This window comes from Pezoporus wallicus, unplaced genomic scaffold (assembly GCF_028554395.1).
Source record: "Pezoporus wallicus isolate ANWC-B61680 ecotype Strahan unplaced genomic scaffold, APGP_CSIRO_Pwel_v1 contig_7237, whole genome shotgun sequence".
Lineage (NCBI taxonomy): Eukaryota > Metazoa > Chordata > Aves > Psittaciformes > Psittacidae > Pezoporus > Pezoporus wallicus.
Window position 1 is genome coordinate 314,494 of NW_026635802.1, and position 15,307 is coordinate 329,800.

A 15,307-nucleotide genomic window follows, 5' to 3' on the forward strand; every position below is an offset into this window, starting at 1 on the left:
TTCCAGCAACACCCTCCGTTGCAAGCATCCACCTCTCTGGAAGGTGATGCAACCGCTGGGGATATTCCCACACAGAGGGACAAGTTCTGTGAAGGCTGCGAGGGGATAAAGAGAAGATGGAAAGCCTCACAGAAACATTGCTGCCTTTAGTGAAAGCCCTTTCAAAAGGCCAGGATTTGAACATGTAGTGACAAAAATATTGAAATATAATGAAAAATAGTGAAAACAAATATGGAACCATGTGACTATGACACTGACAATCTTTACTTCAGCCTGCAACGGACATCAGCCTTTAATTTTCTCTCTTGAGAACACACGTGTTTTGGACCAATCCGTATACAACATTTAGCATTTACCAAAGAGAACATCAACGGAAAGCCAAGGCTTACTACCTCAGCACCACTCAGTATCAGCAAAGGGCAGTCCCTGCCCCAATGGACTTCCATCTAAACTGCCAGATGGGAAGAGAAATTAGCTGGTTTTAAGTCTCATTTGATGGGACAGGAATCAGAGATAGACAAAACTCTTGCTCAAGACTACCCAAGTCTGCAGCCAGGACTGGTATGACATTGTTTTCCTGGTCCAGGGAACTCAACGACACTAACCTACATGAAAGCCAATGTCAAGGAACTTGCCTGTGAAGACAAATGCTGCCTTTCCTCTGTAAGCCAAGGGGAAGAAAGGAAAAGAAACTTGGACATACAGTGAAACCCAGGACTTACGGGTTTCTTCAGTACCTGTAAATACCATCAACAAACAAGTACTGCATTACACAAAATACCAGAGGCAGAGCTACCAAGGCAGCGTGGACTCAATGATTTTAAGGGACTTTTCCAGCCTAAATTATTCTATGATTCTAAATAGCAGAAAGGATCAATTGGTGAGTAAACACTGGCACATACAACTGTCCCAGTTAATACTAAGGAGACCAGTGAGCTAGAAGCAAAAGAGCCTGACTTGGGCTGTAACAGAAGGCCCTAAGTGGAGGGACCCAGACACTCTCGAAAGCATCTACAAGTACCGTTTTGCAACTTATCCCACTTATGCGGGCTGTCCGTGAATGACCTATGGCAAGACAGACTGCTGCATGCATCCACCTTGTGCAAGATGTAGATAAACCTCTACGTAAATTAATCCCACACACACAAATCATTCTGCCACTGTCTGGAGCAGTGTCCAGGATCTGATAACAAGAAAAACTATCCAACTACCCTCCCCCAGTCCAGATTAGCATGCACTGCAGCAGATACACCAGTGGAGCACGTTCCCTGCGCAAGTCAGCAAAGGCTGTCCGGCAGCTGGATCCTGCTGTCGTTCACCCTCCTGCAACCCCACCCAAGGGATGGCAAGGTCACCCTGTATAAACTCCAGGGCAGGGTGCAGCTCAGCAGGTCGAACAGAGCAATTATACACGAGGAAGCGAGGGAAGACCCTTCTGATATGCAGGGTTTCTTGGCAGGAGTTTGCTCGCTGACGTCTTAAGCTTGGGACACACAGATTCGCAGAGATAACTAATGCTTTCCTGAGAGCCCATTTCTCCACATTAAGGAATTATGATGCTAACAGGTGCGCAATCTAATAGGTACAGAAGATTGTTAATACTTTATCTGACAAATCCATGGAAAACACTTCCTCTCCATAAATGACATTGGTTTAGGTTTTGCATTTTGCTTTTATAGCACAACCAATACCTGCTTTGTAGAAAGAAGCAAAACCAAACCCTCAGATCACCATCACAGATGCCTATTTCACCTCAACCCTATGTTATCCCTCAGGTAACCCCTACAACTGCTAGTGAATTTGCACAGTCCACAGATCAGACAACCAGTTTAGATCAAAACCATCCCTTCTCTTTACATCCCCTTGCAGAAGGGCACACATTCTTATCTAACCCCAACCACCACAATGACAGGACCCAGGCAGTCCCCAAAATACTCAGCAAACACCTCAATGTGATGTAAGTGACTGGGCTATTAAGAGGTCTATAAGAATATTGAGAACAATAGCAAAAGAGAATAAACTGGCAAATAAATGAGTATGTCATGTCATAACACATTTGGGATCCAGGATGTGAGATAAGCAAGAACTTCAACTGCCCTCTGAATTTCCAAAACTCAGAGGGATTTCCAAAATTTCCAGGGAAAACCAAAAGGTAACACTACTGGGACTGCACCTCAGCTTAGGTAAGGTGACAGCAGTGCTCTTAAAACACAGTGATCCGTACCTTGCAAACATCAAAACCTTTCAAGGGCACTGAATGGCAATGTTCATCATTTATGTGAAAGTTTCAGCAGCTGAGCCACAAATCATACAAGGAATTTCACTTCATTAACACACAAAGTGCCGTGACACGATACTGATGTAGCCTCATCCCAGAGATTTACCAGGGTCTTTTGCAATGGAAAAGAACTCTGAATACAAAAGGTGTTTGGTTTAGCTCGTCCAGGAGGGAAAGCCGGGTTACATCTGTGGTTCACCACTACCCTCCATTCCCAAAATAGCCATCCCCCTGACAGCACCGTGCACAGTAAAATTCTACAGGATCAGAGCCTTCCCATGCTCCACAACACACTGCCCTCCTCCGTGGGCCCATACCTGTGCACAGCCATCATCACATGTCCCACATACATCCCCGCACGTGAGGAGGGTGGCAGAGAAGCTGTTTTTCCCCAGATACAGCCCATGCAGTATCCTGACAGCTGGATTTGGGCATAAAGCACAGCCTTAATGCTTCTCACAGCAGCACCATGTTGCTGGGCCCTGTAACAACCTGTGGGGGTCCAGCCATGGCCCCACACACCCTTTAACCCTCCTCAGCTAATGGAGCAAACACCTGGGTTAAAGATGGCTGGCATTTGATGGGGGGAAGAGATTTGTTGAAGAAGGCAGAGTTGGAGAAAAATGGAGATGTAATGGTTCAATAATGAAAAAAAAAAAACACACCAGTTTTTAGTGATACAAAGGGTTTCAGTGCTTCTCTAGCACTTGCTGACAGACCCCGCACCATGGCAGCCCAGGCCCAGCCACCATGGCAGCCCTGGTCGCAATGAGGTGCAGAGGCCCAGCCACATCCCCAGACCGTGCTGGACAGGACAGGACCCTGTTGTACCAATCATACCCACCTTCTCTCCAAGAAGTCACCCTCAAATGCTTCTCCATCCCCTAGCAGGTATTATTTTGCTGCCAAAAGGGTGGCAGCATGCTGCCTAGCCTTGAACAGTCTCCAGTACTGAGCACACCACACAGGGCTGGGACTCATAAGAGGAGGTCTAATGAGCTCTGCACTCCTTAGACTACTTTTATACTTGGTCAACTAAGCAAGGCCAGCACCCAAGCCCTGTGCTGTGACCTTCCATAGCTAATTGCCAGCTTGCTACCTGCTTTTTCCATGCTGCCTCAAGTGCCCCCCGTCAGCCCCTCTACCCCTGGGCTGCCGCTTCCTGTAAGAAAAACAGGAGAGACTATGCCATTGTGTGGAGAAATTTGTCCATACCCATGCATGCAGTGCCAAAACATGGGCCACAACATGTTTTCTTGGCTAATGAAGTTAGCCTCTTTGCCTCCAAGCACCCCTAAGCTTGGCTGTGGAGCAGGCAGGTGTTTGCAAACCCATTCAAGGTGTGCAGGGAACAATGAGAGCACACCTTGGCACCCTGCTACCTAAGCTCATGGAGATATCTAAAGCACAGCAAAGATAAAATAAGCAATTCTCTGTTAGCCAAAGAGCAAGCATTTGCCCTGCAGAGCACCAAAGAGAAACTTAACCCAGCCTTGACCATTCCAGCTGCCAAAGGCTTCCCAGCCCTGAACAGGTTCCAACACTGGGTGGCTCCCAGTTTCCGCCCTGAGGAAAACGAGAGGCAGAGACAGGAATACAGCAGCCAAAGTCAGGGCTTCCCTATAAAAACACAGAATGCTGCAAGATAAGCCATGCTACATCTCTGCCTCTTGGAATCATGGAATCGCTTAGTTTGGAAAAGACCCACTGAGTTTAACCATGACCTTAACACTGCCCTTGTTCAAACCTGTTGTTTCTTAATTGTTTTTGCAGATTAACATTAGTCTGGGAGAGCTGCAAGCAGGGGCTAGATCCTTAAAAAGAAAAATTAGCCACATTTGAGAAAATTTTGTACGCTTGTAGCTCTGCTGAGAAAATCTAAAAAATTAAAAATAAAATAAAATAATAAAAAATGAAAAAAAATAAAATAAACTTTCTGGTTTTCTGGCATGATGCTTTCTCCCCCCGTATCTACCTGCAAAACTTCTCCTGTCTTCAGAGGTACCACATACTGGTTTCTCTCTCTTTCATCCCACAACAAACATTCACACCTTTTTTGCTAACCCTGCGCCCTTTACTCCACAGGCACTAGCTACCCGTTCCTTTAATGGACTGACATAATTAAGCTTGGGACAATTTTTCCAGCCTGTTTTCCTGCCAAATTTAAAATTTGCTCCTTCTGAAAAAGGGCTTATGCAACTAAAAGACAGCCTGTTATTTTCCATCTCTATCAGTTTGGTCTTATAAAAGGTATTACCTCTTCCCATAACCTGTACCTCTCTCTTGAGCACACTTGAAAAGAGAAAACTGTTTACCCAGCAAGAAACACAGCTGGCAAGTTATTTCCCCTGATTGCTTATAAAGACCTCTTTCTCCCTCCCAGCCCAGCTACTGCCAGTGCTCAAAGCCACAGCCCAGAGCCCATGAACTCCTAACCTGTTGCTGCAGCAATACATGTAGCATCCCAAATACAGCAATGCAGGTCCAGTACCACATTCCCCAGGTGCCCAAAGCACCTGGGATGACCCTAAACAGAAGCCCTAGGTGCAATAGGCATGGTGCCAGGACACGGAGGAGACACAGACACCTCTGAACTTGGACACCCCTCAAAAATAACAAATCCTGAGCTAGAAAGCCTGGTGCCTTTTATAAGATAAACTGCTGCTATTCAACCTGAAATGCTATTTTTTTTAATAGCTCTCAACAAGCAAAGAGTAAGTTAAGAGCAAGGAGCAAATGAAGAGCAAAATCACTGCTGTAGATTGAGGACTGATGAAAACAAGGCATGGGAGAGCTGAGACTTCAGTGCCTGCAAGCATGGGGATAGGGAGAGTTGGTTTGTTCTCCTCCACCAACTGGGGCAGTTCTCTCCTTTTCAATAGCCCTCCAGAACCCACTGAATGGGTTAAATGGCCAGACTACAGCACTACAAACGGGCCCCATCCTCCTTCAACGAGCTGCTGTGCCTTCCGCCAGCCCAGCCTGTGGTCATCTTCTCCAAACACATGCACTCTTTCAAGACAATACTGTAAGTAAGCATCATTCTCCCATCTCCTACACCTCAAATGACCTTTCTGCTAAAGCAAAAGCCATACTAACCCCCCAAAAGGACTAAAGACCTAAACTTTTGAGTTATACATACATATGCATAGAACAGCTTAGAGAGGTAGGGACATCCTGTTTTAAGACAACACTAAATGGGAACTCAAGTGATTTATTGGAGACCAAATCATGAAGCAAGACCAGAACAATTCTGTCCCTAGATCCTATGCTATATCCAGTTGCTCTTCCCTCCAGAATTAAGCCCTCTGATATATCCTGCAGAGACACATCTAAGTCCTTCACAAACAGCAGTAAGAAAATTAATAAGGGTTAAGTGACACAGCCATGGCCACGTCTGTACAAGATAAGATGACCCAGTGCCAAGGACCTCTGCTTAGGCTGGCCACAAGCTGGCACATGTAGAGATACTGTCTTGGACCTGCAACAGCAGAGCAGCCTATCTGCCATCACCAGGATGCCGGGGGCTGCAGAGGGCCAGTCTAAGCACCACTGCACTGCATGACACAACCAAATTACTATATCAGAGGTGCAGCCCACAGAGACAGCAGAAGTCCCCACTTCCCTTCCTGTGGTCTCTACAAGGTCTTGCAGCTTCCCTAGAGCACATCCAGGAATAAACAGATCTATGCTGAACTCCGAGACTACACAGACTATAAATAGAATCCTAGGAAGATAGAACTGCAACGGACCATCAGAGATCACTTCATCTAACACATCTCCTTTGTGGTCTACCAGAATGGAATTTATGACACGACTGCAAATTCCATTGAAAATGCTTCATTATCCCAATTGCAGAGGAAAGAAACACACACGTAAAAGGGGGTTGGGAGGGAGGATGTTTCATAAAACCTCAAAATTAAGCCTGATTTTCTGTATGCCAGCAAAGTTATTGCAACGATCCTTTAACAAAGACCACTTGGTAACACTGATCAAGATACACATCACTTCATCAATCTCACCCCAACAGTCAATACAGAGACTCAGGACCACACCACGATCCTTTCTGAATGCAGCCTGACAGAGCTAACTGATCCCTGCACAGGCATTGATGCTGTTACTGACAAGCTACAGCAATGCTCTGAGCAAGGACATCTGGGGAAGGGGACATGCACAGCACTTTTTGCTCACACACAGGTGTAAGTAGAACTGCAAATCTGCACAAGACTCCTATTGATCCAGCCTGCCTTCCCAAAACACAGTTACAGAGCCTTGCAAAAGGGTGCTCTCTTCACTACAGTACTCCCACAAATTACTGCTTCCCCAGTGCTTCTCCATTATGTTTACAGTTGACAGTTCGAAGGTACCTTGTGCAGTTTGTACCAACCACACTCTCTGTGTAAGTTGTCAACAAATTAACTCTGATGAGAGCTGGACTGGAGCCAGCAACTCATTCCCTGCTCAAAGCAAGTCTGAACTTTGCTTCTTAAAAATAAATCAAGTACTGTGTTGGCAATACTGCCAATGTAAAAGTGAAATACTCAGCTTCAACCAGGACTCCTCCAAGATCTCTTCTCCTTTCTTGGATCATCAGGTCAGGAAGCCATTTCAGGAGAAAAATTTAGGCTCCTCTGGAACCTACTTCTTCTGGTGAAGGGAACAGGACAATCCAAGCTCAACTAGCTCCACATGGTCATTGAGCACTGACATCCATGTGATGTAGAACCTGGCCTTGTTCTTCAATTTACTGAGCTCTCTTTTCAGCAAAATTAAAGAAAAGGAGCAGAAAACCCTACAGTTGCTAGAACTGCTACTAGCTAACAGAATGGCTTGTAGACCTCTTTGGAATTGTTTCTGTGGTCAGTGTTCACTCTGTAAAGCGCTTTCTCACACTTTGCCATGCTCATAAATGCATGAAACGCTGGCTGAACCCCAAACCCAGCAGTGCTGCTGTCAGTAAGGCATGCGTCTCCTGGAAAGTCCTTTACTGGGGATGGGAAGACACCAGGAGGACCCTGCTGCTGTGCCCACCTGTGTGATGGGTTACAAGCATAGTAGCACAGCATGGACATTTTCCCACAAGCAAGGTATGATTTTGCCAAATTAATGTGGTGAGTTTGATGGCCAATGGTATGAGATGCTGAAGGTGGGCTGCAACTCTCACACTTACCACCTGCTCATGTGAGAATACCACTGATCTGATTATTCACATGCTAAAAATGAGGGAGTTCAGTACTTTAAAGTAGTACTGATTTAGGAATTTATTTTTTTTTTAGTGGTAGAGATAAGATCAGGATCATTATGTACCTCCAGGGCTGTAAGCAATTTCCACTTTCTTTATAAAGTCTCCCTCAGCACCACATATCACCTGATACACAACTACTCCAATGGAAGAGGGAGAAGGTGCAAGTAATCCAGGTTAGCCATTAGAAAAGCAACATACTCAGTCTCTGTTTGAAACAGAAGCTTCCTTGGGAGAAAAGATACAGGGAATGAAGATACTCTGCCCAGAAATACAAGGCAGACTTGGGAAGAGGCTCCACCTAGAACATGACCCACCAGACCACCCTGACAATAAGAGGAGAATTTGCCCAATTTTGGTGCTACTAAAAGGCAAAGAAAAATATATTGAAATACAATGTAATATTCAGCCAGACCATCTTGGCAATGCCTCTCACTCTGTTGACACACTTGGTAGCCCCAACAAAAACTAACAAGCTGCAGAAAATTGCTTCAAGGGAATCCAGTTCTTACCCATCTTTCCATCTACATCAGGCCTCCATTCCACTGGTCCCAGACACTTGTACCTTATCCTCCACTCTCAAGCATCCACCCTGTAATAACAAACGTACACAAAGGTTACAGATTAATTTTGACATGGAGACAGACTGAACAGGACTAGTTTTCACAAAGCATTTCCCCACCATCACCTGGGCTGGAGGAAAGAAGAGAACCTTTTAGTTAGGAATTGAGGCCAAGAGTCTGCCCCCTCTACACATCCCAAAGATAACACACTATGAACCCAGTATCTTTATGCTTTTAAAATCTTGGAGTAAACAACTTACACTTGTGCCATAGGTCTCCTTTTGTTAAGAGCAGACCACCTTTAATACACTATACTTTTAATGTATTTTTACAGTATTTAATGTACTTTATTGTACTAACCTTAAAGCAATGCCATCTCTTTAACGCATTACATTTTGTGGAGTCCCTATGGGATAAAGTAACTTGGAGAACAGACTGACAGGAGGACATGGAAAGCCAGTCCCAGAGGCAGCTTGTATCAAAGCAGAAACCTAAATTTAGGCCTTCCAAATTCCAGCCAAGGCTCCTCAAGGCTGGACCAGCTTTCCTCTGACAGCATGGGAAAAAAAAAACAATCTAGTCTAGGCAGCTCTCAGGAGCAATGTATGTCCCACACATTCCCTCATGGCAGGCACATCCCTATCAGCCCTTCCAGTCTCTTTCTGTTGCCAAGTGCTACTCATGGCTATGCATTAACCTGCCCCAAACCAACCCAAAAGTGGGTTCAGTTACCTGGCATCCTGCATTTAGCAGCATGTGCCCAGAAAGGGTTTGTTCATCAAGAAACTTAAGAGTGTAAACCTGAGCCTGCTGGAGTCAGTCCTGGTCACTTGTGAAAACCCATCATTTTTAGACTGAACAAAGGCATAACCCACCTACAGATAGGCACCTCTTAAACAGCAGTGTGATAGAAGCAACCAGCAAAAACAATCCACTTCAGATGACTAACAAGCATGCAGATTTCTTGGTCATAAACCTGCGTGATGGCACACATGAATGGAGACACATCTGAAGTGCTTTGCCAGACTTGCACAGGGAGAGTAAGAAAGGCATTCCTGTCCTGCAGTCACTGCAAGCAACATTGCCCCAAAGCCAATGACAGCGGTGCGTGCCAGGAGACCTACATGAATTCTGGGGTGTTACCATGCATTTGGCAGAAACAGTAGGAAAAGGCACTTTGGAAATCTCGCAGCTCAGTCAAATCAATTTGAGCACAATTACAAATCTGAACTGAAACAGGAATAATCTCAAGCACAGATTAAAATGATTTTCTGCAGCTCCAATGCCTTGGTGCTGGCAAGCAGGAGGATATTTATCCAACCTATTTTGAGAGAGACGAGCAGGAAGGGAAAGCGATAAGAAAGCCGCAGAGGCGGAGACGTACATGTGCCCTAAAGTGCGTTGTTCCTTTTGCTCCTGCAGCTTCCTCTCAGCACCGTTTAGCCTAAGAGCCCATGGCTGCCAGAGACTCTGCTCTGTCCATTTTCAAGACAAAGAAGGAAGCAAAGAAGTAACCAACAGGCTTCTAAAGGTTAAAAATCCTATCTGGAGAAGGAACCAGTCAGTCCCTGCAACACTGAATCAAGAGAGAGCAGAAAAATCACCAAGAAAGCAGTGTAAAATTCCACATGATTATAACAAGCGCAGGAAGCTGTGCAAATCTCCACTGCTTTTGCTTTCCAAATTAATGCAACTCTTCCAGCAATTAAGCGGCGTGCATAGTTAGCTCCAAGGGCCACATGCAGATAGCCTGGATTAACCCTAAATTCCTGGGATAGCCCAGGTTAAAACCCCTATCAGTGTAATAGCCTTTTCCAACAGCTTTGTGGAGACCTCCCAGACCTTTGCAATCCATATCTAGCTCCAAATGCATGCAGGAACAAAGCAAATGAGCCCTGGAAAAAACAGGTGACCTTTCCACCAGCAGAGCCCAACCCTGTGCTCTTCATCACCTCTGCCACAGCCAGCCCATGAGATCCCATTGCCCAGCTCTCCCTGGACAAGCCAGCCCCCACACACAGTGGGGGAAATCTCCCCAGACGAATGAGAGAAAAAGGGGGTTTCTGTTTTAGCAGATCTCTTAAATGCTGAGACTGAGCCAGCCTTCAAATTGGACTGCAAACACCGGTGATTTCCATGGCTTCCCAAAAATACATACCAGCAGCTTCCTGTTACAGAAGGACAAATTCCTGTTTCTAGTACAAATTCTATCATTTATATTATCTCCCTTAAAAATGGTGTGTGTGTGTGTGTGTGTGTGTGTGTGTGTGTGTGTGTGTGTGTGTAAAAAATAAGAGGAAAAAGAAGAAAATCCTTTTTCTACTCCAATGCACTTCAAAGCAGCATCCCTCTTCTCCTCCCACCCAGCTCCCTGATCAGAGCCTTCAAGTGCTGTCAGTTTACAACACAAACCACTGAGCATCTGACACAAAGGGCTACCACCTTGCACTCCACTGCTCCCACATCTAGTGAAACCAGCCTGTACTGTACATCTACTCTCAATCTCCACTGTCAATCTACAAGCTACTGCCCTGGTAACCCTGCTGTGTACAAACACCTCCTACCAAGCAATGAAAGTAAGAAGCTCAGCAACATGTCATCTCCTAGGGATGCTGGGATGATGCAGCAGTACTGGTACTTCAGGTTTGTGTTGTGCGCGCAAGAGGCTTCTTCTGTCTGCTCAGGAAACTGCTGGAAGTTACTTAACCTGCAGGATAGACGCTCTCTCTCATCTAGAATGAAAGCAGATTTGATCTGATCAAGCTGAGCTCAATTCTGCAACAGAAAAGTCTCAATTTCATTATGGCTACATGGCTGCAGAGTATGAATAGCTATTTTAAAAAAATAAGCCCAGCTTTCCCCTTTTCTACCCATACTCCTGGCTAGGAAGGGATTAAGTAAGACTAAATTCAAGGAGGACAACAGCAACATTCTTCCCAGCTAAACATGACTCCAGCCTCTGCACATCTAAGTTGCAGAAAGAAAAGCTGGGGAGAAGAGGATGGAGAAGAACAATTTTTCTCTAGGTGTCAGGAAAGACAAGAAAGTGGCTGTACGAGACTTACTGAGAGGAAGGATATAGGATGGGAATTAGAAAACTGTCAGAAGTGCAGAGCAGCATCAAAAGCTAGAATCATCAGCAGTCTACTACTGGTTTGGAATGGGATTCACAGTATCACCTATTTCAACAAGGGCTTTTCTTACGCTACAGAAGCTCAGCATCCAACATAAAATATGGCCTCCAAGTCAGGACATCTTGCCACTACTGCAAGCACAAGCAAGTGGCACTTCCCTCTGCGGTTTATAATCCCCAGCCTTCCAGGGAAAGCAGCACCTACTTATTCCTGCCTGAGCACCACTTAACACTTTGGTTTGAAGGTGTAGGGACACACCACTGTAAAAAAATAATAAGCCACACTTGCCCCTGAAATATGGCTCAGCTGGAAATACTCAAACTAGCATTGCTAAAATTGGGACTTTCCTTGTTTTTTCAAGCAGCAGGGAACAACATGTTGGGCTCAAAGAGTTTAACAAGCAAGAGTCAAGCGGAAAAAATCTCTCCTTTTTAAGAGTTGACCACATTAACTTTCAGCAAGTTTCCGGGAGTCCTGCCAGGGCGCTGGAGTTTTGTGTACTACAGAACTGTTAAAAATATTATTGTAAATGTTATTTTCAAAAAGCTTCAGAGGCCAGGGCTGGGGTAGTGTTAAAAACAACAGCAAAGCAAATGAGATTGTTTCAACGGTGTGAATACAAACGTGTGCATGCTGATAGCTCAAACAGCCTGCAGGCTTGGCAAAGATGGATTAAAATGCAAAGAGAAAGCAGTTGAAACATTACAGGTTTCCTCAGATCATCTCAACCTCATCCTTACAGTTTCCCCTAGACAGTACATAATATTAGACTTTGTGCACACAGAACTTCTCTGGAAATGGGATCCATATTTCAGAGCTATACGAAAGAATAGGTAAATTTTGGTGACGCTTCAGACATGCAAGACCCTACTCTCATGGCATTCTCCACTCAGGTTATCCAAAGGATGCAACTCACAGTCAAAAAATTTAAGACTATGCATCTATGTAGATGTGGCACTCAGGGATGTGGTTTAATGGTGGACTTGGCAGTGTTCCACCTATGGTTAGACTGGATGATCTTAAAGGTCCTTTCCAACCTAAATGATTCTATGACTCTGTTTATGAGCATGCAACTGGAATGGACTTTTTGCAAACACACAGGCCGGTTTTCCAGGCATAAATGGCAAATGGGCTCAAGGAGCAAACTTCATGACCCAAGATAAGGAGGGTAAAAAAGTTTTTTGACCATACTGGAGAGGAACTTCTTGACAAGGGCAAGTAGTGACAGGACAAAGGGGAATGGCTTTAAATTAAGAGGGGAGATTTAGATCAGATATAAGGAAGAAGCTCTTTCCTGTGAGGGTGGCAAGGCACTGGCACAGGTTGCCCAAAGAAGCTGTGGCTGCCCCATCCCTGGCAGTGTTCAAGGCCAGGCTGGATGGGGCTTTGAGCAACATGGTCTAGTGGAAGGTGTCCCTGCCCATGCCAGGGAGGTTGGAACTGGATGGTCTTTAATGTCCCTTCCAACCCAAACTATCCTATGATTACGCTGCTAAGCAAAAAGTGATATACATACCCTCAGCACAGCTCATATAAGGAGCAAGCCAGTGCTCTGGGATCTACAGGTCATGAAACCCAGCAAGCAATTTATACAAATACTCATCAGTTGAGGTTTCTTCTCCCCGCACCGTTTGGGTGGGCACACCACCACAGAACTGCTTAAGAATCTTTTTTACAACATATGTTGCTGCGAGACCTGTGCTTAAAAGCCATTGTGCATGATGGAGGATACCTTTAGTCAGTGACCCAGCCAATGCAGCTGTATTCAACAGCTGCTTCTAAAGAAAAACCTCCTGATGTTCCAGCACAAGGTACATAGAATAAGAGCTTTAAAACCTGCATGACTCCTGCCATTAACTTCCATAACAGCCCTTTAAAACAGCCATTGAGATCTTAAAACCTCACCCCTCTGAACTCTTCTTCTCACAAGTGACATTCTAAATGAAATGTTGCAGACAGCATGATCCAGTAAGTTATTTTTTTTTCCAGTTAGTTTCTTTTCATGCTTTACAGTGATAATCCTGAAACCAAATTCAGTGGAAAAAGCAGGAATTTATACTGGCATATAAAATAGCTTTGATTTGGCATACGGATCTCAAACTTTTGGAACCCCCTAAAGCAAGGAAACAAATCAAAAGAGTTAGAAAAGATTCTTCTGTCAGCAAATTCAGACAATGGAGCCCTAGCAGGTAAGAGTTAATGTTAATATATATATATATTTATTTATTTATTTATTTATATCCTGCTGTCTATGTATAATCTTCTGTTTTTTCTATATAACAGAAGTGAAGCAAAGAAAATTTCCAGAGAACAGACACAGTCACCGCCTGTTTGGTTTTTCACTTGCAACAGTACAGCAGAGAATTGCCTGTACTGACCTCGCAGTCATTCCAGAGGAACTGTGTCCTCCAACACTCTGATTACACCCCAAAGGCCACCTTAGTCCTACTATACACTGTGCCTAAATGCCAACTTTTAAAGCAGACACTGAAGGCACAAAGTCTAAAAGATCCTTATCTGCTGCAACTCAGTATGTTCCATCTCCCCAGAAGCCAGCCAAGCCAGGATTATTTAAACATACAGCCCTGCCTGCTGGGGATGGTGGTCTGCGTCATTTCCCCTTTTACAGGGCAAAATCCTGTCCTCAGATAGTCATCTGCGCACTTATAAAGCGGAGAGAAACCCTGATGCAAGTTAGACAACCCTCTGATTTCAATAAGCATACCCTCCAAGTGAACACAGCAAAGGGGAAGGTCTGTCTCCATGTGCAAGATAAAAGCCAGTGCAGAAGTGTTGTACTTTCTTCCTCCTGCAGGTTTGTGGCCTTATTTTTCTGTTTCTCCTTGAGTAGCTGAAGACTTGGTGGGAAGGAAATTAAAACAAAACAAAAAAAAAAAAGCGTATCTGGAAAAATGAGGCTTCAGGCCTCTTTCTTCCACTTCCCTGGGAAAACCAGAAGGAGCAGAAACCAAAAAGGAGCAATAGATTAAATAAAGGAGTTTCAGATTAAATATGCTTTCAGAAGAGCATTTGTCTCAGAACAGAATCTTTCCTGGAAACAGCAACTGGGAGAAAAGCATCAGCGTAGCACCGATCTGCTATCTGGCACCAGAAATGAAGTGTCTCTGTGAATGAAGCTTTACACTGAAGAGCTACAAAGCCAAAAGCTGTGCAATAGAGAATCTGGCCTGAAAAATGGCTTGCGCACCAAGGACCATGACACCCAGTTCTCCATGAGGATAATGGCAGGTAGGAACCAACCCTGCCTCTGTAGCTTTGATTTCTACGCATTACAAACTTTAGGAGTAGGTCAGCATGCTCTAACAAGGAGGTTAACACTAACCAAGCTTTGGAGCAGGAATGAGGGAGGCCTATCCATTCCTTAGGTGATCAGCAAGAGCTTATGGCAGAATCAGGGCTTTGAAGCCACTGTGCCATCTTCCACGCTCATCCCACCTTCTGACCCACTTTCTCTCACTTGCAATATCCCGCTGACAGCACACGAGATACAGCCTGTATCTCCTGCAAGTTGCCCTACCAGCCTTTGTATACCACCAGTTACCCTCAGCTGCTGCACTCAATAATACCTCTCACAGCCATCCTACCGCGCAGCTTCCTCTTTAACAAGCCACAGCCTCACACCTGCAGCCTGTCTAGATTTGATTGATCACAACTCAAACTTCCTGATCGACTGTGAAGCCAAGGGCTAAGAACTAATTGACCACTTTCTGCTCTCTCAGCAGCTACCTGCTTATTTTGCTCATGAAAAAAGCATAAGAAAGCATGAGCTCCACGACACGTGGGGAGATCAGGCCCCCAAGAGCCACTGTAGAATCTGTAAGGTCCTTTTCTTGTTTATGGCACTTCTATGCAATTCTAGATGGAGATTAGACCTGGGGGAAGAAGCAGAGCTCAGCAAATGCTTGGTGGCAAGCAAAGATTAGAAGACATGCAGTGGCTTTGGGCAGAAGGACCATGCTTCTGTAAAGCCCCAGGACACTGCTGTTTCCAGAAGTTGCTGGCTTATGCATGCTGTCAGTGGGGTGGAGATGGGGTTATGAAACAGAAACACTTTGGTCAGCTTTCACAT

The 15,307-nt window shown here is 44.9% G+C and overlaps 1 protein-coding gene across 2 annotated transcripts in view; it reads right to left on the bottom strand.

Annotated features, from left to right (window-relative positions):
- Positions 1 to 15,307, bottom strand: part of LOC130593258 (mitogen-activated protein kinase kinase kinase 3-like) — a 78,082-nt gene that overhangs the window by 48,011 nt on the left and 14,764 nt on the right. For both annotated transcript variants that reach the window (XM_057398278.1, XM_057398276.1), the window contains exon 2: positions 8,033 to 8,112. In XM_057398278.1, the coding sequence (XP_057254261.1) occupies positions 8,033 to 8,036 (4 nt within the window). In that variant the 5' untranslated portion in view covers positions 8,037 to 8,112. The remainder of the gene's footprint in view (positions 1 to 8,032; positions 8,113 to 15,307) is intronic.